This window comes from Silurus meridionalis, chromosome 10 (genome assembly GCF_014805685.1).
Source record: "Silurus meridionalis isolate SWU-2019-XX chromosome 10, ASM1480568v1, whole genome shotgun sequence".
Classification (NCBI taxonomy): domain Eukaryota; kingdom Metazoa; phylum Chordata; class Actinopteri; order Siluriformes; family Siluridae; genus Silurus; species Silurus meridionalis.
This window is the reverse complement of record NC_060893.1, coordinates 26,781,197-26,804,906: the sequence shown is the minus strand read 5'-3', so window position 1 is coordinate 26,804,906 and position 23,710 is coordinate 26,781,197. Positions and strand designations below refer to the sequence as shown.

General features: G+C 41.8%; 3 protein-coding genes across 5 annotated transcripts in view; all 3 read right to left on the bottom strand.

Moving 5' to 3' along the window:
- Window positions 1-9,837: 9,837 nt before the first annotated feature.
- On the bottom strand, window positions 9,838-14,322 carry LOC124392252 (histone H3-like centromeric protein A). Its single transcript, XM_046859038.1, has 5 exons — window positions 14,184-14,322; window positions 12,401-12,532; window positions 11,768-11,883; window positions 10,199-10,273; window positions 9,838-10,030 (listed from the first exon to the last, which is right to left on the bottom strand). The coding sequence occupies exons 2-5, from the start codon at window positions 12,489-12,491 to the stop codon at window positions 9,902-9,904; spliced, it is 411 nt and encodes a 136-aa protein (XP_046714994.1). The 5' UTR covers window positions 12,492-12,532; window positions 14,184-14,322; the 3' UTR covers window positions 9,838-9,901.
- Window positions 14,323-15,559: 1,237 nt separating this feature from the next.
- psmb10 (proteasome 20S subunit beta 10) lies at window positions 15,560-21,308 on the bottom strand. Its single transcript, XM_046859036.1, has 8 exons — window positions 21,083-21,308; window positions 18,767-18,860; window positions 18,593-18,690; window positions 17,789-17,929; window positions 17,582-17,697; window positions 16,640-16,698; window positions 16,399-16,550; window positions 15,560-15,763 (listed from the first exon to the last, which is right to left on the bottom strand). Exons 1-8 carry the CDS (start codon window positions 21,145-21,147, stop codon window positions 15,652-15,654), a joined length of 837 nt encoding a protein of 278 aa, XP_046714992.1. The 5' UTR covers window positions 21,148-21,308; the 3' UTR covers window positions 15,560-15,651.
- Window positions 21,309-23,030: 1,722 nt separating this feature from the next.
- The window catches only part of LOC124392249 (tenascin), a 38,650-nt gene continuing 37,970 nt past the window's right edge, over window positions 23,031-23,710 (bottom strand). For 2 of the 3 annotated variants that reach the window (XM_046859034.1, XM_046859035.1), the window contains one exon: window positions 23,031-23,648. In XM_046859034.1, the coding sequence (XP_046714990.1) occupies window positions 23,562-23,648 (87 nt within the window). In that variant the 3' untranslated portion in view covers window positions 23,031-23,561. The remainder of the gene's footprint in view (window positions 23,649-23,710) is intronic. The other variant, XR_006927135.1, reaches the window with a different exon arrangement.

Genomic DNA, 23,710 nt, shown 5'->3' with positions numbered 1-23,710 from the left:
CAACATCTGTTCATTCATTCATCTGTTCATTTTATTTATTCATTTATTTATTTTATTTAAATGTATTTTATTTTATTTATTTATATATTTTATTTATTTATTTATTTAAAAAAAAAATGTTTATTTAATATATGTCGACACTTTTAATGTTTATTTAAATTTGTTCTTAGGTCATTAAATATTTATTAGCAGGTAAATTCTCCAATTTCCAGTAAGAATAACTTTAATTTACTGTCTACATCCACAATAATGTACTGCCTTAAACACACACACACACACACACACACACACACACACACACACACACACACACACACACACATTAATTTTAGATATGTACCTGTCAATCAATTGCATGTCATGTGTGCCTCCTGTACAGCAGTGTGTGTGTGTGTGTGTGTGTGTGTGTGTGTGTGTGTGTGTGTGTGTGTTGTTTGTACACACAAGTTATTATAATCATAATTTCATCATAATCAGGTCATATATATTTTAAATTAAAAACAATACATTATATAGAGACTGCAATGTCCTGTAACATAACACACACACACACACACACACACACACACACACACACACACACACACACACACACACTGATACATACAGATATATAATTCTATATAAATATACTGTATAAATGTATAAATCTACACACACTTCCTACACATCCATCGTTCCTGTCCTTCACTTCCTCCCGAAGCGGAACCCGAATCCTCCTTTCTGTCTGTTGAAGGCCTGCAGACCCCCAGCGATGGAGCTCAGCACTTCATTCCGTTGCGTATCACCGTCTTCCATATCGTCCTCCCGTTCCTCATATTTTCTCTTGTACTCCGCTGTAGATCTCCGTCCCTTCTCCATCATCTCCATCCTCTCCACTGGCTCCATCCAGGCCTCCATCAGCGCAGCTTCATAACCAGGGATGACGGGATGCAGAGGGAAGGTCAGGCCTCCTTCAGGACAGAGGAGCAGTAATGACATGAGCAAGGACGAGCAGATGTGGAACAGCTGGAGTTTCATCTGCATGGAGGACAGAAAGAAGAAGAATTAGGCTCATACGCTACAAGAAAACCTTCAGCAAGAAACCAAGAGGAGATGAAAACCTTCTAGCTGAAGATTCTGTGGGTCTGTTTCCATTCACACTCCTTCTGCTTAAATATGTTTAAATCCTTTCATCACATCCAGCGAGGAGCAGCTGCTATTGGTTACAACCTCCGTGACGCACACATCTCAGCCCTGAGGTCCATCAACATTCCTCAGACCTGGAAACGCTGAAGATTAAGTGGCGCATCATGAAGTGACCAATTACTCTGAACTGTGACAATCTGTTCGTTAAGAACACACACACACACACACACACACACACACACACACACACACACACACAAACACAAACACAATGGTTGTGATACACTGGTTCACCTCACCAGGAGGTCAGAGAAACACCTAGAAAAATGTGTGTGTGAATGTGATGTATTGTTATCACAGCACGCTTGAGACTCCTGTTGTGTTGTGTCGTGTCGTGTTGTGTTGTGTTGTGTCGTGTTGTGTTGTGTTGTGTCGTGTGGTGTTGTGTTGTGTGGTGTGGTGTTGTGTTGTGTCGTGTCGTGTTGTGTGGTGTTGTGTTGTGTGGTGTTGTGTTGTGTTGTGTTGTGTCGTGTTGTGTGGTGTTGTGTTGTGTGGTGTTGTGTTGTGTTGTGTCGTGTCGTGTTGTGTGGTGTTGTGGTGTTGTGTTGTGTTGTGTTGTGTTGGTGTTGTGTTGTGTGGTGTTGTGTTGTGTGGTGTTGTGTTGTGTTGTGTTGTGTCGTCGTGTCATGTCGTGTGGTGTTGTGTTGTGTGTTGTGTTGTGTTGTGTTGTGTCGTGTTGTGTTGTGTGTTGTGTTGTGGTGTTGTGTTGTGTTGTGTTGTGTCGTGTCGTGGTGGTGTTGTGTTGTGTGGTGTTGTGTTGTGTTGTGTTGTGTCGTGTTGTGTTGTGTTGTGTGGTGTTGTGTTGTGTTGTGTTGTGTCGTGTCGTTGTGTTGTGTTATGTTGTGTTGTGTTATGTTGTGTTGTATTGTAATGATGTCACTCATGATGTAAGACCGTTGATTTTACTCTTTTGTCAAACCTGAGAAGTTTTCAGATTCACTCCTGTTTTGTCTGGAAGGTTTATTAGTTTACAGAAGACCCACAGAGCTTCATCTTCTGTGATGCCTCATGCAGACTTCTGTGATGTTTAAGTTTCACATGTTGTCTTCAAGAAGATGCGAGATCAAACAGAGGCGAGAAGAAAGTGACCAGTAAATGCTGAGGTGTAAATATGTGGACACACATACAGTAAATATTATACACCTGTCAGTGTGAATAGTGGATTGTGATTGGCTGGAAGGAGTTCAGGTGTGAATAGTGGATTGTGATTGGCTGGAAGGAGTTCAGGTGTGAATAGTGGATTGTGATTGGCTGGAAGGAGTTCAGGTGTGAATAGTGGATTGTGATTGGCTGGAAGGAGTTGAGGTGTGAATAGTGGATTGTGATTGGCTGGAAGGAGTTGAGGTGTGAATAGTGGATTGTGATTGGCTGGAAGGAGTTTAGGTGTGAATAGTGGATTATGATTGGCTGGAAGGAGTTTAGGTGTGAATAGTGGATTGTGATTGGCTGGAAGGAGTTCAGGTGTGAATAGTGGATTGTGATTGGCTGGAAGGAGTTCAGGTGAATAGTGGATTGTGATTGGCTGGAAGGAGTTCAGGTGTGAATAGTGGATTGTGATTGGCTGGAAGGAGTTCAGGTGTGAATAGTGGATTGTGATTGGCTGGAAGGAGTTCAGGTGTGAATAGTGGATTGTGATTGGCTGGAAGGAGTTCAGGTGTGAATAGTGGATTGTGATTGGCTGGAAGGAGTTCAGGTGTGAATAGTGGATTGTGATTGGCTGGAAGGAGTTCAGGTGTGAGTTCAGAGTGTTGGTAGTTTGTGTTTGTTAGTTGAATCTAAATGAATGTGCTGCTAATAAACACCTGTAACCATAGTAACATCCAGTTACATCCAAAGTGAAACAGCTACTGTACTTGTTTCTGATGACCTCACTGAGCTCCATGGAGGAGTTTAGCGTGTGGTGAAACTTCTATGGTGATTACATGGATTTTCATAAAGAGGCACAAAATTAATTTGACAAATTAGAGAAGAAAACAAGAAATAGAAATGGAAAGATAAACAGCACCAGGACTCCAACAGAGACATGACGTCGGAGCAGAAGAAGTGTAGATGTAACAAGTCAAATATAAATAATTTTGTTCCAGTCAGTTTCACTCTGCAAATATCAATAACAGCTTGAACTTCTCAATACTGGAAGTGACCATGGTGGAAGGTGATATCTACAGCTAGGTATGAGATCTTACACCATTCCATTGCTCTCTGCTTTACCTCAGGATGTTCTTCACCTCCACACGGAATAAACCTCGTGCTGCAGTTATAAATCTGAATCACCACCGGCTCGACTGAATAAAACTCATGAGGTCATTATATTTTATTATCATGTACTCTGCACTCTAACGCTCTTCATCTGCGTTCTCTTTCAGACCGGTGAGAAACGCTTCCTGGTGTGTTCTTAGCAATCAGCCAACAACTTTTTTACAGATGTGTAAACTATCAGTCACCTCTGGAATCACCTCTGGAACTGTTGCACTGAGACATTAGAGGCATAAAACAATGAGGTCAAAGTCGTGTGATAAAGTAAGAGATAAAGCAGCACTTAACAATCAAGATCATACTTTAACCCTACACATGCTAACACACGCTAATTCTTCAGGCTCACATGGACCTTATGGACCTTAGTGTTGGTCCTCAGAAGGTAAAACCTCCTGCTGGTGACACTGTGACTGCAACTAATGTGACTGGATGTTTATTAGTACAAAACCAGCTCCATGAAGATCTGTTTTCCATGGGTTGGAGTTAATGATCTCCTGCTAAAGAGCTCTAACCCTATTGAACACCTTTGGGATGAATGTGAACTCTGACTGCACCCCAGGAACCTCCTTACCTTCTCACCTACATCAGCCCCTGACTTTACTAACACACATGTAGCTGAATGAATCTCCACAAACATCTAGTGGAACATCCTACCAGAAGAGTGGAGAGATTTATGAGAGCAAATTGAGACTAAGTGTGGAATGAGATGTTCAAAAAGCACATGCTTATTCCCAGATGTCCACAAACGTTTTCCATTACATTTGTCTCTCTTTCTGTCTGTGTCTCCATCTATCTTCTCAATAATTCCCAATGTTTGTGGACACCTGACGATATGATCGGTTTCTTTTTATACATCTCATTCCAAATTTTGTCTCCATTGGCTCTTATAATAAGCTCCACTCTTCTGGGAAGATGTTCCACTAGATTTGTGTGGAGATGAAGTCAAGTTGAGGAGGTTCCTGGGGTGCAGTCAGTGTTCACATTCATTCATGTTCAATAGGTTTCGAGCTCTATAGCAGGAGAACTTCCACATCTTCAAACCCACGGAAAGCAGATCTTCATGGAGTTCACGTCATGATGAAACAGGTTTGGGTCTCCTAGTGCAAGTGAAGGGAAAATTTCATGCTACAACATTGAGAGACAGTTTGGGGGAAGAAGCACATCTGGGTGGAAGAGTCAGGGTTTATTTATTTCAGTGTCTATCAGCGATCATGCTGTGAGTCAGAGTGTGTAATCCTCAGAAACATGTCAGCTTTTTTCTGTAGAAGAGAAAACGTACGATCTGAAAAAGAGAAACTATTCACGTCACACTCCAGTGCAGCTCTGAGAATGTGTCTGATCTTGTCTGAGCATGAGGTCTGCTGCTGGATTTTATCTCCAGGGAGATTATTTGTTCATGACTCAGACTCTGCTGACACCTGAAGTCGCTAGTTTTTAGTTTCAGACCATTTTGATGTTGTCCTGAAGTTTTCAGAACTTTCTAACAGAAGTTATGAGGAGAAAATGTCGCTGTCGCTTCGGTCGGTTGGTCGCGAGTCAACGTCCGTTTGAACGCCAGACTTTTATCTTTTCATCAGAGCAAAGAAGCGAAAGCTTTCAGAGAGAAGAAACTCGAGCGAATCCATGCTGGTGATCAGGAGGTCTGGAGGACCAGGAGAGGGTGCTGTAGTGACCGGCGTCATGGGTTTGGCTCTGAAATGTAAGAGGAGGAAAAGAATAAAGAGTTTCTCATAAATAATAACAGAACTTTAATGGAGGACAGTGAGTGTTAAAGTTTCCTATTGGAGGGAGGAATGGAAGTGTTTGGAAACCAGTTGAGGCTGGTGTAGGTGATGTGCAGTAGATATGTTCCTCAGAATCACATTCTATTTCTCAGCAATCTGTCTGTCTTTATACCAGACTTATGCAGGGGCGTGGCTTAGTGATTCCACAGAGTATACAGAATGGAATGATAAACATGAGCTCTGAAGAAGTGTCACTGACTTTTTATCCATTTATAGTTACATTGCATTTCCTCTACATTCCAACTATCTGAAGCATCTTTCAGGTGACTTTGTGCTATAAAAGTTCAATATAAATACACAGTCCACATGTAGTCTCCATGTGCTGTTATAATGAGCTCCACTCTTCTGGGAAGATGTTCCACCTGATTTTGTGGAGATTCATTCAGCTACAATTGTGTTAGTAAAGTCAGGTAGTGATGTAGGTGAGAAGGTGAGAAGGTTCCTGGGGTGCAGTCAGCATTCAAATTACAGACCAATTTCAAATCTCCCATTTATGTCTAAGATTTTAGAAAAGATTGTCGCTGCACAGTTATGTTCCTACCTGCAAGAGAACAATATCTTTGAAGAATTTCAGTCAGGTTTTAGGCCCCATCATAGCACAGAAACTGCTCTAGTTAAAATAACTAATGACCTGTTTTTAGCTTCAGACCAAGGCTTCATCTCGCTGTTGGTTTTACTAGATCTTAGTGCTGCATTCGACACTATAGACCATGATCTCCTCCTAGATCGCTTACAAAATTACATCGGCATTCAGGGACAGGCATTAAGCTGGTTTAAATCCTACCTGTCCGATCGTTACCATTTCGTAGATTTGAATGGAGAGCTATCCAGGCTAATGCAAGTAAATTATGGCGTGCCGCAAGGTTCAGTTCTAGGACCCCTGCTCTTCACAATATACATGCTTCCGTTAGGAAATATTATTAGAAGGCATGGAATTAGCTTCCATTGTTATGCTGATGATACTCAGCTATATATTTCATCTAAACCAGGCGATACAGCTCAATTAACCCGGATGACTGAGTGTGTTAAGGAACTAAGAGATTGGATGACCCATAACTTTCTACTTTTAAATTCTGATAAGACTGAGATTTTGCTCATCGCCCAAAACTGGTATACAGACGCTCCAGCATCTCAACCTGCATTTAGACGGATGTTCTGTAACCACTAGTTCAACGGTAAAAGACCTGGGTGTTATTTTAGACAGCGACTTGTCTTTCAAAAATCACATCAATCAGGTTACAAAACAGCCTTCTTTCACCTTAGAAATATTTCTAAGCTAAGAAATATGTTGTCTATATCCGATGCAGAGAAGCTCGTCCATGCGTTTATGACCTCCAGAATAGACTACTGTAATGCGTTACTAGGTGGATGTCCTGCTTCATTAATAAACAAGCTTCAGTTAGTCCAGAATGCAGCAGCCAGAGTTCTTACAAGGTCAAAAAAATATGATCACATAACCCCGATCTTATCGTCCCTACATTGGCTTCCTGTTAAGTTTCGAATAGACTACAAACTATTACTTCTCACTTATAAAGCACTAAATGGTTTGGCTCCGTGTATCTATCCAGTCTTTTAACACGCTACAATCCGCCACGCTCCTGAGATCTCAAAACTCTGGGCTTCTAGTAGTTCATAGAATAGCAAAGTCCACTAAAGGTGGTAGAGCATTTTCACATTTAGCTCCTAAACTCTGGAATAGTCTTCCTGACGTTGTTCGGGGCTCAGACACACTCTCCCAGTTTAAGTGTAGATTAAAACGTATCTTTTAGCAAAGCCTACACATAACACACATCACATCATAACCTTGTGCTCCAGAACATCTGATCACATGCACATTATCAACTTGTGCTGTTAATATCATGAACAGCAGCTACGCTAATTCCTCTCCACTGCTTCTCTTTCTCTCCCCATCCCGAGGCATCCTGAGGTTGCTCCAGCTCCAGTCACCTCCCACCTCGTGATGATTACGGACCTTTAAAGAAGTAGATGCCGAACTCACAAACATCCCGAACCATCTAGAGACGTACCAGTGCCATTTGGATCCTGCTACATGTGTGGAGTTTTGACATTGGACCTCCTGGAGTGTTTAAAGGCTCTGGCATGGAGAAGCTGATGCTGGATCTGTGGTGATCACAAATGCTGAGCTTATAAAACTCGGAGCTACTAACCATATAGACTGTTTAAGACTGCAGAAAGAACATTACTTATAATCTTATACTCCAGTAATCATGTTAGTTCTCACTCTCCAGTGTTCTGTATTGTTGAAAGATTTATGATCAAACTCTTGATGTCACCCAGATGAGGATGGGTTCCCCTTTTGAGTCTGGTTCCTCTCAAGGTTTCTTCATCTTAACATCTAAGGGAGTTTTTCCTTGCCACAGTCGCCACGGCTTGCTCATCAGGGACAAATGCACACCATTCACCATCACTGTTGATTTGTGTAAAGCTGCTTTGAGTCAATGTCTGTTGTGAAAAGCGCTATACAAATAAACTTGACTTGACTTGACTTGACATTCTCAAAGGTGTTCAATAGTGTTAAAGCTCTATAGCAGGAGATCTTCCACATCATCCAACACATGGAAAGCAGATCTTTATTGAGCTGGCTTTGTGCACAGGAGCATCGTCATGATGGAGCAGGTTTGAGTTCAAGGCGTCGTTTAAAACTGTGTGTCTTTGACTTTGTGGGAAAAGTTTGCAGAAGAACCACATGTGGTTGGAGAAGTCAGGTGTCCCAATACTTTTGGGGACAGTGTTTAGTGAATTCAGTCTTCAATTATATCACAGCAAGACGTTACACTCTGTGGTGAAAAGACACAAGTGTGTGTGTGTGTGTGTGTGTGTGTGTGTGTGTGTGTGTGTGTGTGTGTTTACAAGATAAACACATTCGTCTTAACTTACAGAAAATCAGGCCTCATCCGCATTCTTACTAACTAGTAGAGTTGGATTCCATTAACATTTCTGCTTGTGTGTGTGTGTGTGTGTGTGTGTGTTTGTTTTACACCTGGTCCACCCACTTGTACACTTTTAACATTCTCTATTAAATGTTTAATAAAAACCATACAGATAAAAATAACACGGTTTTATACAGAGGTGATTATACTGCCCCCTGTCGGCAAAAGTCAAAAGTATTGTGACACCAGTTCTCCAGTCAGGTAAACACACACACACACACACACACACACACACACACACACACACACACACACAAAATTGTATAGGACCAAAAAACCTGTTTCAGCTTCATGAAGATCTGCTTTCCATGGGTTGGAAGTGTGTGGAAGATCTCCTGCTGTAGAGCTTCAACACTATTGAACACCTTTGAGATGAATGTGAACACTGACTTTACGAACACACATGTAGCTGAATAAAGCTGCACAACATCTTCCCAGAAGAGTGGAGCTCATTAGAACAGTAAATGAAGACTAAATGTGGAATGAGATGTTTGGATGTTGATACAGAAGCAGATTTTGGGCCCTGTAGTGTAGATTAGTATAAGGATGGAGGTTAAAGCTATAAGAGCAGTCGTGTGTGTGTGTGCTCATACCGGTCTCTGAGACCCGACAGGAGGTTATGACAGGAGGTTTACATCTGTTTATTAGTTTAAATGTGTGTTTACCTGCTTTATCACTTAATAACATCAGAAGCTCATTGGCTGCCACGATGGTTCATCTGGTCACATGACTTAAGGGGGAAAAATCCCAAATAGCATTTAAACATCTAAAATCCCTGATATATAAAACCCTGGAATCCTGGATGGTGCTGATTCAGCAGTTTTTTGTTAGAGAATGTTATAATTTGGATGAAGTTTTGTGTAAGAACACGTCCATGGACTGACGTGTGGAACAGGATGAGAGCTTTGTATCTGTGAGAGATGTGTGAGAGAAATCTATAATGTAGGAGAGAACAGGACGTGGACATGATGTAACTGTAAACGGATAAAAAAAAAATAACAAGGAAACTCCACGTGCTCACAAACCTTTTATTGTAAAGTAGAAACGTCTTTATGTACAAATTAAAATACAAGAAAATGAATTATCATTACACTCTCTCTCTCTCACACACACACACACACACACACACACACACACACACACACACACACACAATTAACTCACACACACTGAACACACACACAATGAACACACACACAATGAACACACACACAATGAACACACACACACTGACACATAATTAACTCACACTGAACACACACACACACACACACACACACAATTAACTCACACTGAACACACACACACACTGAACACACTGAACACACTGAACACACTGAACACACACTGAACACACACTGAACACATAATTAACTCACACTGAACACACACACATAATTAACTCACACTGAACACACACACACACACAATTAACTCACACTGAACACACACACACACACATTAACTCACACTGAACACACACACACACACACACACAATTAACTCACTCTGAACACACACTCTGAACACACACTCTGAACACACACTCTGAACACACTCTGAACACACACTCTGAACACACACTCAATTCTCACACACACACACACACACACACACACACTCATAATTAACTCACTCTAACTCTGAACACACTCTCTCTCTCTCTCTCTGAACTTTACTTAAACAGAGGAGAAACAGGAAGTAGATCAGGTCACAGGTCACAGGTCACATGTTATCCACTCCTCTGATTCGTCGAGCCAGCTGGATGTCTTTGGGGTACAGAGTCACACGCTTAGCGTGAATCGCACACAGGTTAGCATCAGTGAAGAGACGGACCAGGAACGCCTCGGCAGCCTGACAGACACACACACACACACACACACACACACACACACACACACACACTTTAGATGTGTGTGATCTTACACCAGTTCTCTGTGCTATATATAAATTAAGAGCACAACAAACGTGAATTTATAGACTGTGTGTGTGTGTGTGTGTGTGTGTGTGTGTACACAGCACCTCCTGCAGGGCTAAAAGAGCATAGGCCTGCCACATCATGTTCTCTCTGCTGAAGACCTGACACACCTCCCTCACCTGCAGAGAGAGAGAGAGAGAGAGAGAGAGAGAGAGAGAGAGAGAGAGAGAGAGAGAGAGAGAGAGAGAGAGAGAGGGGGTTTGAAAGAGATGATTGGGTGAATGTAAGTCACATGACCCACAATCCAGTCATATTCAGCACAATTACTGTAAAACCTCAATATAAGTTATATATATTATGTATTTTATATAAATATAATTAAAGCTGTTGAAACACGTTCAGTCATTAAAATTGAATTTTTCTCTGTTTATGTATCTATGATGAGGTCAGCGGGTCCCTCAGCAGTGGTGTGTGGAGTAAAGCAGTGAGATGAAGCAGAAGCTTTTCCACGTCGTGACACAGGAGATTTAATAACTAAATACATCAGTGATCTTCATTAACAAATAGTCTCCTATAAACTTCTACACTTTTTACACACAATATTCTATTGATTTTTGATGTAATGTGTCACAGTCATGTGAAAAAATTAAGACACCCCCGTTAAATATTCAGATCTTCACTAAAGACACCTCCACCCCCATGTTTCACAGTTGGAATGAGGATCTTTTAACCGAATGCTGTATTTGGTTTACGCCAAACACTCTCTGGTGAACTTCAGTCTGGCCTTCATGTTTTCCTCAGAAAGATGGGTTTCCTCCCTGCACACGTCCCATGAATGTTATACGCATGTAGATTCTTTCACATCAGCAGTAGCAGAAGCCTGCTGGAGATCCCGTGATGTTTCAGGGTTTTTGGTGACTCTCAGGTTCCTTGGAGGTCCAGACCAGTGTGTGGCAGTGGTTTTAAATGTCCTACTTGTAGACTATTTTCTAGACAGTGGAGTTGCTGATTTTAAATTCTTTTGGGATCTTTTTAAATCCCTCACCAGACCCCTACGCTGCTACAATCCTCTTTCTGAAGGCCTCAGGAAGCTCGTTCAATCCTGTTCATTTCACAGAACGCTTTAAAAAGTCTTTCCTCCAGTTTTAATTCTTTACTAATTTCACTTTATTTTCTCAGTAATGTTACAATTTATATTAAATATCCACATGTCCAAATATGTTAAAACACACAGGCTTTCATAGTGTTCACATTTTATCACATGACTGTAACACACACACACACACACACACACACACACACACACACACACACACACACACACACACACACACACACACACACACACACACACACACACACACACACACACTAAATTTCTTACGCCTCATTATTACCATATTTCTATATTTCTAAAGTAATAAAAGTGAAATATCTGCACCATACTGAACTGCAGAGCATCAGATTCCTACTGAATGGTGTTGTTTTGAATCAGATGGAAATCAGATGCACTGCATCGTAACAGGGAGAATCGTATCGTATCGTATCGGTAGCTGCTTCATGTGTATCTTTAATGGATCGTATCGTTGTTAATGAGTTGAGATGTGAATCGCATCAGCCTCAGTTATGGAGATGCACATCCTGTGTGTGTGTGTGTGTGTGTGTGTGTGTACCAGGCGTGAAAACGGTAATTTGCGCAGAAGCAGGTCTGTGGACTTCTGATACTTTCGGATCTCCATCAGAGCTCTCGTACCAGGCCTGAACCTCCTCCTCTTCCTCGGAGACGCCTCTAAAACACACACACACACACACACACACACACACACACACACACACACACACACACACACACACACTTCAGCAACTCGTTCTCACACTCACACACACACACACACACACACACACACACACACACACACACACCTCGCTCTCTCTCTCTCTCTCTCTCTCACACACACACACACTTCAGCAACTCGCTCTCTCTCTCACACACACTTCAGCAACTCGTTCTCTCACACACACACACACACACACACAAGCAACTCGTTCTCACACACACACACACATCTCTCTCTCTCTCTCACACACACACACACACACAAGCAACTCGTTCTCACACACACACACATCTCTCTCTCTCTCACACACACACACACACACACACACACACACACACACACACACACTTCAGCAACTCGCTCACACACACACACACTCTCTCTCTCTCTCACACACACACACACACACACACACACACACACACACACACACTTCAGCAACTCGCTCTCACACACACACACACACACCTGAAGGTCCACTGTCTTTGCGTGTGCGTGCAGGAGTCCTGCGTTTTGGGGACACCTGCTTCCGCCTGTGAGAGGACGTGTCACGCCGCATGATGTTTACACTCCACACGCCAGGAACGACACACTGATACTCTAGGGGACACACACACACACACACACACACACACACACACACACACACACACACTCTAAAACCCACTGTGCAACACTAAAACACTCCTAACAGTGGAACACCTGAGTCCTACACTGCTCTTCAGCAGGTGTTCTCTGATTGGTTAAAGCTCTGAGTTACTGATCAGAAGGTCGGGGGTTCCAGCTGCCGCTCTGGGGCCCTTGAGAAAGGCCCTTAACCATCTATACCAGAGCAGACCCTGTGATTTAGTTTATAAACAGAGAATACAGAAAAGTTCCAGAGCCTCCAAAACTATTGGAACGAGAAAATGGAGTTTTTGCTGCAGACTGAAGACTTTAAACCAGCAGAAGCATCAGAACACGTGACTGAGATGTTCCATGATGCCCAGGTGAATCAAATCACTGAAATAATTCATCACTGCTGAAATCACTTCAGTTTCACCTGTGAAGAGCTGCATGATGTTCAGAAGAATAAACCACCATGGAGACAAATGAGCTGTTCAAGGGACAAAAGGTGAACCAATCAGGTGAACCTTTTCACACCGAGCTGCAAATCCTGGGCCCCTGAACGAGGCCCTTAACACCATAACTGCTCAGTCATATGAATGAGATCAGTTTTACACTCTCAGCATCAGAACACTTCATTTCTCCAAACGTTCAGCTGAAATACTTCTGTGTCTAAAACTCTCCAAAGATCTTCTTCACTAGATGGAGATGTTCTTCTTCGTCTCAGAGCAGTTCAGTAGGATTGAGGTGCGGTGACTGGACAGGTCATGATTGAAATCACTCCAGACGTCTGTCTGATCTCTAAATAACACGTACAGAACTCGGACGTCTTCGACTCATCGTCTTGTTGTACGGTGAAGTTCAGCTCCAATGAGCCGCAGTCCAGACGGAACTGCATGGTGATGAAGTGTGGAATAGGAGTCATGTTGGTTCTGGATTCATTTCACTTTCCAGAACCTTCTCTGCTCCAAAACAACCCCAAACCATTAAACCTCCAACTCCATGTGAGTGTGAGGGAGTCTGATCACATCTTCTCTCCTGTTCTCCTTCTCATACAAGATCTTCTGTCCTTCTGAAACTCATACCCACAGAACTTTCCTCCACTCGTTCACTGTCTGATTCTTATTACACAGAAATAAAAGGAACATGCACAAGTCTAAAAAACCCACAAGTTTCCACACTTTTCACAGCCACTGTGCTTCTGCTCACATAAAGATCAGAAGATCTACCACAGAAATGATGTTGAACACATCTGGATAGAAATACTGTGTAATAAAATGCACCATTTGCTCTAAAACATTATTACTTTGAAATATTAAAAATCTATAATAAAAAGTAATAAAAGATAAAATCCAGACAGACAACACACTCTTCATACAGATGTTCTAACATCTGCTCAGGAACAGTACATAAATAACATCAAATACAATTCTATATAAATAATAAAAATAAAAGTTAAAGAGTATTTATGGTGTTATGGTGATTTAATAAACTCTGTGTACAGATGTTATGGTATAAAAGAGTTTTATAGAAAGTCTCGGGTTTATTTCTCCTGATCTCCTCTAGATAGATAGATAGATAGATAGATAGAGAGATAGATAGAGAGAGAGATATGTAGATATTGAGAGGAAATGAAGCTCCTCACCTGATAAAGCTGCTGCAGGTATACCCGCGGTCCTGCTCCAGATCTCAGCACTGCTTTACCCGCACCGTGTTCTCCGGATCTCAGCACTGCTTTACCCGCACCGTGTTCTCCGGATCTCAGCACTGCTTTACCCGCACCGTGTTCTCCGGATCTCAGCACTGCTTTACCCGCACCGTGTTCTCCGGATCTCAGCACTGCTTTACCCGCACTGTGTTCTCCGGATCTCAGCACTGCTTTACCCGCACTGTGTTCTCCGGTTCTCCACACCGTGTTCTCCGGATCTCAGCACTGCTTTACCCGCACTGTGTTCCGGGGAATTTAAACAATGCCGCTGCAGCGCCGGAACTCCACACCGGCCAATCAAAGGACGCGCTTCCCCGTGACGTCACTACAATGACCGTTACTACGGAGAACGCAAGGAGACCAAAAGGTCCTCGTGTTTGTTTTTGTTTTAGTTGTGAAACGGCGCTGGATTTTAAATCACGTGACGCTCCGAATTCTGACATGCGTGATGGAGAGAGGAGAAAACAACAAGAAGGAAAGAAAGAAAGAATGAAATTCAGAAAAATGGAGATTCAGAGATTCTGAAATTGAGAAAAAATGCGAAAATTCAGAAAGAAAGAAATAGAAAATTGAAAATTCAGAAAGAAAGAAAGAAATAGAAAATTCAGAAAGAAAGAAAGAAATAGAAAATTCAGAAAGAAAGAAATAGAAAATTGAAAATTCAGAAAGAAATAGAAAATTCAGAAGCACTGAGATCTTGGAGAGAGTTTCAGGAGACTTGGTATTTTAGCTGAATGTGTGGAGAAATGAAGAGTCTGGATGATGAAAGTGTGAACAGATGTTCTTCATGCTGAGGAGGATTTTACACTGATTATAAAGTGGAACATCTGGATATCTATAGATTTGTTTGTTTAAAGGAGATCAGAGCGTTACATTACTGAACATGTGGAGAAACAGAAGGAACGTGTCTTTGGTCTCATAAAACCATTAAACTCTCAGTGCTTTTAAACCTTTCACACTATTTTTGGCTTTGCTTTGTGCATTGTCTCTATTTCACTGTAGGTTTATCTGATTCTCATGAAGTCTGATCTGATCTGATCTGATCTGATCTGCACTGAGAGCAGGATACTGCACTTTATTACAGCCCATAATAACACTGTATATGGTCATTTAAGGGCATTGCGTTATGTAAATGAGTGCACAAGCATGAGCTCTCGAGTCTGGAAGCTGTAGATGAACCAAAATTCATATTCATTCTGTATAATATCACACTAACTGATGGAGGAAATGATACACACACACACACACACACACACACACACACACACACACACACACACACACACACACAGACACAGACACACACACTCAGACTGTTTCCACGTCATGTTTAATGCAGAGATTTTATCTCCTCATCTGTAAATCTGTAAAAAAAAACAAAAATAAGCCCCAGGTGGGTGGAGCTTCACTGGCTGTCCATCATGTGAACAGATTCCTCCACGACGTCCAGGTTGAGAGGTGTGATGGTCTTGGTCAGCACTGGAGTCGTCCCCTGCTTGTACCTGTACTGACCTTCCCTGGAGTAAAGAGAGAGAGAGAGGAACAGTGAGTGAGGAAGGAACATCACATCTACTCATACTGGGGTTTCATCAGCATCTGAGAGGATCTCATGTGGAACACGAATCACGCAATGGTGATGTGATGAAGCATGGAGATACCATTTTCCTATAACGGCACGTCCCGGAGTGTTTTATTCCTGTACCTAGATCTGTTCATAATCCAATCTAATTTCACTAATTTACATTTGACCACAATCCTATGTGTGTTTTTTAAAGTCTGCTCATGACTTCGCCCTGTCTTATCACTGACTTTTAATGTCTGATCATGACTCCGCCCCGTCTCATCACTGATTTTTAACGTCTGATCATGACTCCGCCCCGTCTTATCACTCACACTTAACGTCACCTTTCATGACTCTGTCCTGTTTACCTTAACGCTACATTTCCAAAGCGCTGACCATTAATGTGAAATTTAATGTGTGGGCGGAGCATCTTCCATCGACGTCCATGTGAATGAGCTGTTGCTATAGAAACCATAACGTATCAGAGCGAGGGCATTAATAGAAACCTGCCCATCCTCAGAGCTGCTGTTATAAAGAACTAATTACCATAATCACTACAATCAGACAGTGTAGCAGTGTTGAAGGTGTTACCTCTGGCCCTTCTGTACAGGCTGGTCATACCCCCGCAGATAATCAACTCCTTTCTCCGTGATCACACACAGATCGATGTTGCTCCCAGAGCCCAGGTCGCAGAAAATCCCAGCAGCGATGGCGTCACGTACCAGCTGCTTCGCTTCGTCCAGCTGAGAGAGAGAAAGTGAGGGAACTGTAAATGTGTGCATGACCACACAGGAAATCAAAACAAATCCAATGTAACAGTAACGTGATATACCTCCATGTTGGGTTTGTATCGGTCTTCAAACACAGAGATGGCAGCAGCTCCTCCAGAACCTGCAACATATCCATCATGTGATCAGTCCTGATGCAGGTACACAAGTCTTATTTTATAACCAGTGAACATCAGGCTAACTGTCTTCATATTTAACATGCTGAAGATGCAGATTATGGATACTGTAGGAAGATGCTGCAGTTCCTTTTCTTATTTTGGTCATTAATTAGAGTGAATTAAAACTTTAATCAAAAACTAGATAGAGTCAAGAACAAGTCTTAATTGCTTCACCGTGAATGCCTTCTGGAAAGGTGGTAACTTAGTGGATAAGGCGGTCAGCCATGATCATGAGCAAGGTCCTTAACCCCATAGCTGATCAGGCGTAACATTATGACCACCTGCCTAATATTGTGTTGGTCCCCTTTTGCTACCAAAACAGTTGTGACCCTTGGAGCATCAACAGCATGAGCTTGTCATGCTGTTCTCTCCATACATGCCACCCACGACCCTGTCACTGGTTCACCTCTGTTCCTTCCTTGGAGCACTTCTGATATACACTGACTACTGCAGACCAAGAACAGTCCACACAAGCTGCAGTTTTGGAGATGCTCGGACCCAGTCGTCTAGACATCACAATTTGTCTAACTCGCTGAAATTCTTACGCTGGCCCATTTTTCCACTGAATCTCTTTAAGGTCTAGGCTTTAATATAAATGAAACATCCATTTAAAAAAAAGACCATGTTTAGAAGCATGACTGAGATACAATTACATCCCACAGTATCACCTGGTGTTTGGTTTGTTGGTATCTGAGCATCAGAGTGATACCTGACACCAGAACTGGTAGTGATGAATCCCTTACTGAACGGGGTTCTTCATATAGAGAGGTATTGTAGAAGCTAAAATAGACTGTATTTGTCACTAGTGCGCATGCTCAGGACTCATACCCATGGCAGCAAAGGGCAGTTTATCGTAGGAGCCGTGAGGGTAGATGGTGAAGAGCTGGAAGCCGGTAATGTCCACTCCTCCGACGATGAGAGACGACCCGATGTGTCCCTGATACCTGTAGCACAAAAAAAACCTGTCCCTCTTAGACAATGGTGTTCATCTCATTCACTAATCAGACATGAGCAGGTCTCAGCATCATCTCTTACCTGAACAGCAACTGCTTAAGTTGGCGTGTCACCGTGGCGACGAGAGGAGGACGTCCTGTGCTCAGGGAATGCAGCTCGATGTTCGATGACATCATCTGAGTGGTGATATCAGCGTCCGCCGCCACCCCTGCTCCACAACAGCTACCGATCACAGTGAGATTAGAACACAACAGCTACCAATCACAGTGAGATTAGAACATAACAGCTACCGATCACAGTGAGATTAGAACATAACAGCTACCAATCACAGTGAGATTAGAACATAACAGCTACCAATCACAGTGAGATTAGAACATAACAGCTACCAATCACAGTGAGATTAGAACATAACAACTACCAATCACAGTGAGATTAGAACATAACAGCTACCAATCACAGTGAGATTAGAACACAACAGCTACCGATCACAGTGAGATTAGAACATAACAGCTACCGATCACAGTGAGATTAGAACATAACAGCTACCAATCACAGTGAGATTAGAACACAATACTTAGCCAATCACAGTGAGATTAGACCATGATGTTCAGCCAATCACAGTGAGATTAGAACACTAAAACTATCCAATCACTGTGGGATTAGAACACAATGCTTACCCAATAACAGTGAGATTAGAACACTACAGCTAGCAAAACAAAGGAAGATCTAAAAGAGATGGTCGTTGGAGAGACGATAGCACATCGTATCAGAGCTCCATATGAGGAGTAAATTCAGATCCCACAAATCAGATCTCAGATCAGACTTCAGCACACAGTGAAACTCCTGAAGGTCCTACACCAAACACAACTCAACTAAGCCACTCACTATATGTTGGGAGCGATGTAGTGGATCTTCATGCAGTTCTTATCAGCCACAACCATGTCGTCTGTAGAGCGAGTGTCAGCACCGAGGACCACTCCGTCCTGCAAAGACTTCAGTTTAATAATGATAACAGCCTGTAGATCTCTGTGTTGTGTACGGGCAGACCTTCATACAGACCTTGTAAATCATCCCTCCGATGGTGGTGCCAGTCTTCCTAGCTTTTGGAGCGCTATAGCCCTTCTCCGTCAGACTGGCCTCCAACACCGCGTTTCTGACAGCAGGAGAAGGGAAGGTGTGGGGCAGGTACAGTACAATATATCATTAATGTCATCATCAAAGCCATAGATCAGGAAACACCAAAACTGCACCCCTCGAGCTGAATACACTCCTCATGAGCCCCCACATGTGGAACAGCCCTCTGAACAATGCCAGGGACATTTTTAAAATATCATTTTAAATATTTGTTTTATCATATCTGTATTTAATAATAAAGTTTGGCTTTTAAACTAAAACGTCCCTTAGTTATTAATAGAGGTCGAAGCATCAATATTTGATCGCTGGAACTTTCGGCAAAAATCCATACAGATAGTTTTTCCAGCTTCTGGTCATTATGAGCGCGACCTCTAGAGGCAAATCACTGACACCAAGTGCTGTTTTCTTTTCACGTGAGACTTCACGCTGCACGGAGAGCGCTATATTATATTTATAATTCATAACTTGTTAGAAATGAGTTTATTTGAGGAACAGCGCATGTAGGACATGGGGTATATCAGTAAAAGAATGCTGAGGATGGAGCTACCAGGAAGAAGGAAAAGAGGAAGAACAAGGAGAAGGTTTATAGATGTTTTCAGGGAAGACATGCAGGTAGTTGGGGTGAAAGAGGCAGATGTAGAGGACAGGGGGTATGGAGACGGATGATCCGCTGTGGCGCCCCCTAATGGGAGAAGCCAAAAGAAGAAAAACTATTAATTATATAATTATATTTATTAATGAATACAGTAGAACCCTATAGTACGAGCAAACGGAGATACGAGCGAGCTTGCTCGCAAAATTTTACCCTGTTTCACGAGTAAATTTCGAAGGCACGAGCAAACCCACGCTGCCGGTTCCCTGTTTTCGGCGGAGGGAAGCATCAGTCACTTAGTTGATGACGTATTACTCGGTCGCTATCATTGTTCAGTGCAGCAAAAACATAACTTTTTTTAGTTTTATATTTTTATTTCACTAGAAATCTTGAAAAATGTCTTCCAAGAAAATCAGTGATGGTGCTGTGAAAACGAAAGTAAATAGAATTACCATGGAAACCGATGGTCTCACACTCGCAATCAACCACTACCACATGAGTAAGTGTTAAATTATGTTTACATTACGGTAATTTGCGGTGTATTTGTTTGTTAAAATAGGCTACAAATACTTTTTAAGTGCAGAAATAAGAGATCGAATGAGATCTCAGAACGGATTAACTCACTTTTACATTATGGGGAAAATCAGTTCGAACATACGAGCAAATGGACACACGAGCAATTTTCAAGAATGAATTCTGCTCGTCCAACAGAGTTTTACTGTATATTCAAATTTATTTCCTTTAGCACATTTTCATGATTTAGTATTTACATTTTTTTGTAATAAAGTTCACCTCTATCGGAATCGGTAAAATCCACTATCGCTCAACCTCTGGTTATTAACGTAGCGTATTTGTTAAAGTCGCCAACCAGCCACATGCATAAGTAAATGTTTTAATTTTAATAAAATTGAATATGAAAAAGTCATTATGGTAGAAATAATGTTTTTTAAATAGACGATATCATCATTTCTTTAATCATATATTCATTAAAGAAAAGAAAACAGAAAATAGTTTGGGGGTTTGCCATCGAGCATAGAAACATCTCCGGATCTAAAATGGATCCTATTGGAATGGCTTGCAATCTAAGGTGAGAGATTTCTAGAGTTTTCTAACATCATTTCTGCAGATCTGATGTTTACTGAGCCCAAAGGAGCTTGGTGATGCTGGGATTTGAACTTACAACCTTCTGATCAGCATTTAAACCACTGAGCGACCCCTTACCCATTTCCATTTATGGTATTTGGCAGACGTCCTTATCCAGAGCCACTTACATTCATCTCATTCATACTCATGGAAGCTTGGTGGTGGTGAGATTTGAACTTCTATCCAGAGGCCAATGCCTTAACCACTGAGCTACCACTGAGCTATTACTTTATAGTAGAAGTTCTCAGCTCTTGTTCTGTTCATCTCAAGGTCTAGTCACACAAGATGCTTCTAAAAGACCAGTTGGTAAATGGGATTCAGGTGAAGCAGGAAGGAAGTTGTAAATACAGAACATGAGCTTCTCCTGGAGCGGAGAAGGTCCACGGTAACGAGGAGACCAGTGTGTTCCTGATGTTTTAGACTTCTATTCAGCTTCTTTTCAGTTTAAAACCATGTGTATGAAAAGCCAAACACACACACACACACACACACACACACACACTCACCTGCGTGCGTTCTCGAAGCTGAAACCTCCACTCGGCGCCCCAAACTGCGAGCTCGAGCTCAACATCTCTCCACTCTTTCTGTCTCTTGGATGGAGGAGTGTAAAGAGAAGGAATAAAATCCTCTGTAAGCGGAAGTGAAGTGTGGAGGAGATGAAGCTGGGGGATGTGTCAGCTCTTTCTCCTTCAGCTCCAACGCGGTAGTGGAACTTTACTTTCAATTTCGGTTGCCAGAGGGACGTGTCTCATTCCAGCTCTGGGTCACACACTAGTGCACTTCCCCTAGTGTTTAAATCCTAATAACGGAGGAGTAAATATTCAGAATAATAATGAAATGAATAAATAACAGTAATGATTAAAGTTGTGAAGTTGTGTTTATTTCTGAAAACTAAATGAGTTATAATACAGAATTACACACTATTACACACTTATTGTTCATATATATGACATTTCTGTGTGTTGAGGTTACAGGAAGGAGGCGTGGCTTCTGAGTGTTTCAGCTACAGTAAAGTGGGCGTGTTCTTTATCTGCCTAATTCAATAAAGGAGGCGTGGCCTTTGTTTTCGATTATATGGTGTCTGTTTGTTTAAGTTACAGTTTAGGAGGCGTGGTTTCTTTCTTTTCGTTCACAGTGAAGGAGGTGTGGCTTTTGTGTATCAGTTACACGAAACAGGTGTGGCCTCTGCATTTTAGTTATAATGGGGGTGTGGCCTATGTATGTTTTTACTTACAGTAAAGGGGTGTTGCCTTTGTGTGTATTTTTTTATGGTAAAGAGGTGTGGCCTTTGTGTGTGTGTGTGTGTGTGTGTGTGTATGTGTGTGTGTGTGTCTTTTTACAATAAAGGGGTGTGGCCTTTGTGTGGTTTTTTTATAAAGGGGTGTGGCCTGTGTGTTTTCTGTTACACTTAAATGGTGTTATAGTGGGGGAGGGAGGTGTGGCCTTTGTATGTTTTAGTTATAGAACATAGGTCTTTAACTGGGGGTCCACAAAATTGTTATGATGCATAAATCTTTTTAAAATATATGAAAATATATGAAAATATATATTATCAGTGGCTGCTTGACACATTTTGTATCGGGGGTCTCGGCCCATGTTTCTATCCCCCAAATACACACGATTAGTCAGATTTTATATGAATTAGATTTTTTAAAAAGTCATGTTAGAGAGCATTGTATTGCACCTTGATTATTCGTGACCACACACAGGGCTCAGATGTCGAAGATGGAGCATTCAGACCTTCTCTCACACACACACTGTTCTATTACAGCAAGGATCAGAGCAACATAGCTACACACTTCACCTAACATAACCACAAACATTTCAAAAGGAATGAAATAATCATGTGTGCAATTAACTTCGTAATGTGTGTGGTGTTGCCTCACTGTTTCTACCCCACGTGGGTTCTTCAGGAGATCAACACTTGCTTTATTGAACATCAGGAGGTGAAACTCATACATTAACCACAGCAGATTAAACAGTGTGAATTCTGACTGATCAACTTTTCCGCTAAGGAAGTAATTATACTTATTTAGACGCCATTAATTCTTTATCGCTTCTCTCGTGAAGACACGCTCGGTCTCGACCAGATAACAATACTGTCTCTAACAGCTACGTGTTTAATGTTCTGAGTGAAGAATCTTCACCTCTGTGTCTGATTAAAGGGCTCTGGTGATTCCATGTTATCATCTATTTTCAGCTTTTATAAGTATTTTAACTGTTTTGTTTTAACTGAATTTATGTTAGTCATTATTGCTGTTTGGATTAACACGTGCATTTTCATCACAACGTGTCGGTTATTGTTCACCTCCATAAAATGGTTTATAGTGATGGAGGTGTGTCTTCTGTATGTTTTAGTTATAGTGAAAGACAAACACACACACACACACACACACACACACACACACACACACACACACACACACACACACAGAAAGTGGAGGCTTGAGTTTATTTTCAACATTTGTTTTATTCAAATCTGTTCATCACCTGAACACTCAGAGTCATGAGGGACACATCTGGATAGATAAATACAAGCCGAGTACAGACAGATGTGTCTCTCTCTCTCTCTCTCTCTCTCTCTCTCTCTCTCTCACACACACACACACACACACACACACACACACACACACACACACACACACACACAAACACACACACTGGGCCGTGCTGAGAGCTACAGCACATAATATTCATACAAACCACAAATACACAGGCAGGAACCGGTACACAGACCATACACATACTGTACAATATCATATACTGAATACACAACTTCTGAGTGTGTGTGTGTGTGTGTGTGTGTGTGTGTGTGTGTGTGTGTGTGTGAAGCTTTGTTTAAAATGATCAAAATATGGTTACACAATTGTCATGTCAGAAAGTGTCTGTACGTGTGTGTGTGTTTTAATGTGTGTGTGTGTGTGTGTGTGTGTGTGTGTGTGTGTGTGTGTAGCCTGTTGTTTCAATCTTCTCATATTCCTGACTTTAAGGTGTAAAGGAGGCTGGGCGGATTTTCATCTCAGTGAAAGGAATGGAGAATTTCGTCCCTTTCCATGCAGTCCAGATCACACCCTGATAACACACACACACACACACACACACACACACACACACACAAACAAATTATATAAGTA

Coding starts and splice junctions, on each gene's coding strand:
- LOC124392252 (XM_046859038.1), bottom strand. CDS start 12,491: ATGCGGCGTGACACGTCCTCTCACAGGCGGAAGCAGGTGTCCCCAAAA. Junction 10,274..11,767: donor AATTACCGTTTTCACGCCTG/GTACACACACAC, acceptor CTCTCTCTGCAG/GTGAGGGAGGTGTGTCAGGT. Junction 10,031..10,198: donor CTCTTTTAGCCCTGCAGGAG/GTGCTGTGTACA, acceptor TGTGTCTGTCAG/GCTGCCGAGGCGTTCCTGGT.
- psmb10 (XM_046859036.1), bottom strand. CDS start 21,147: ATGTTGAGCTCGAGCTCGCAGTTTGGGGCGCCGAGTGGAGGTTTCAGC. Junction 18,861..21,082: donor AGCTTCGAGAACGCACGCAG/GTGAGTGTGTGT, acceptor TCCTGCTGTCAG/AAACGCGGTGTTGGAGGCCA. Junction 17,698..17,788: donor CTTAAGCAGTTGCTGTTCAG/GTAAGAGATGAT, acceptor TTTGTGCTACAG/GTATCAGGGACACATCGGGT.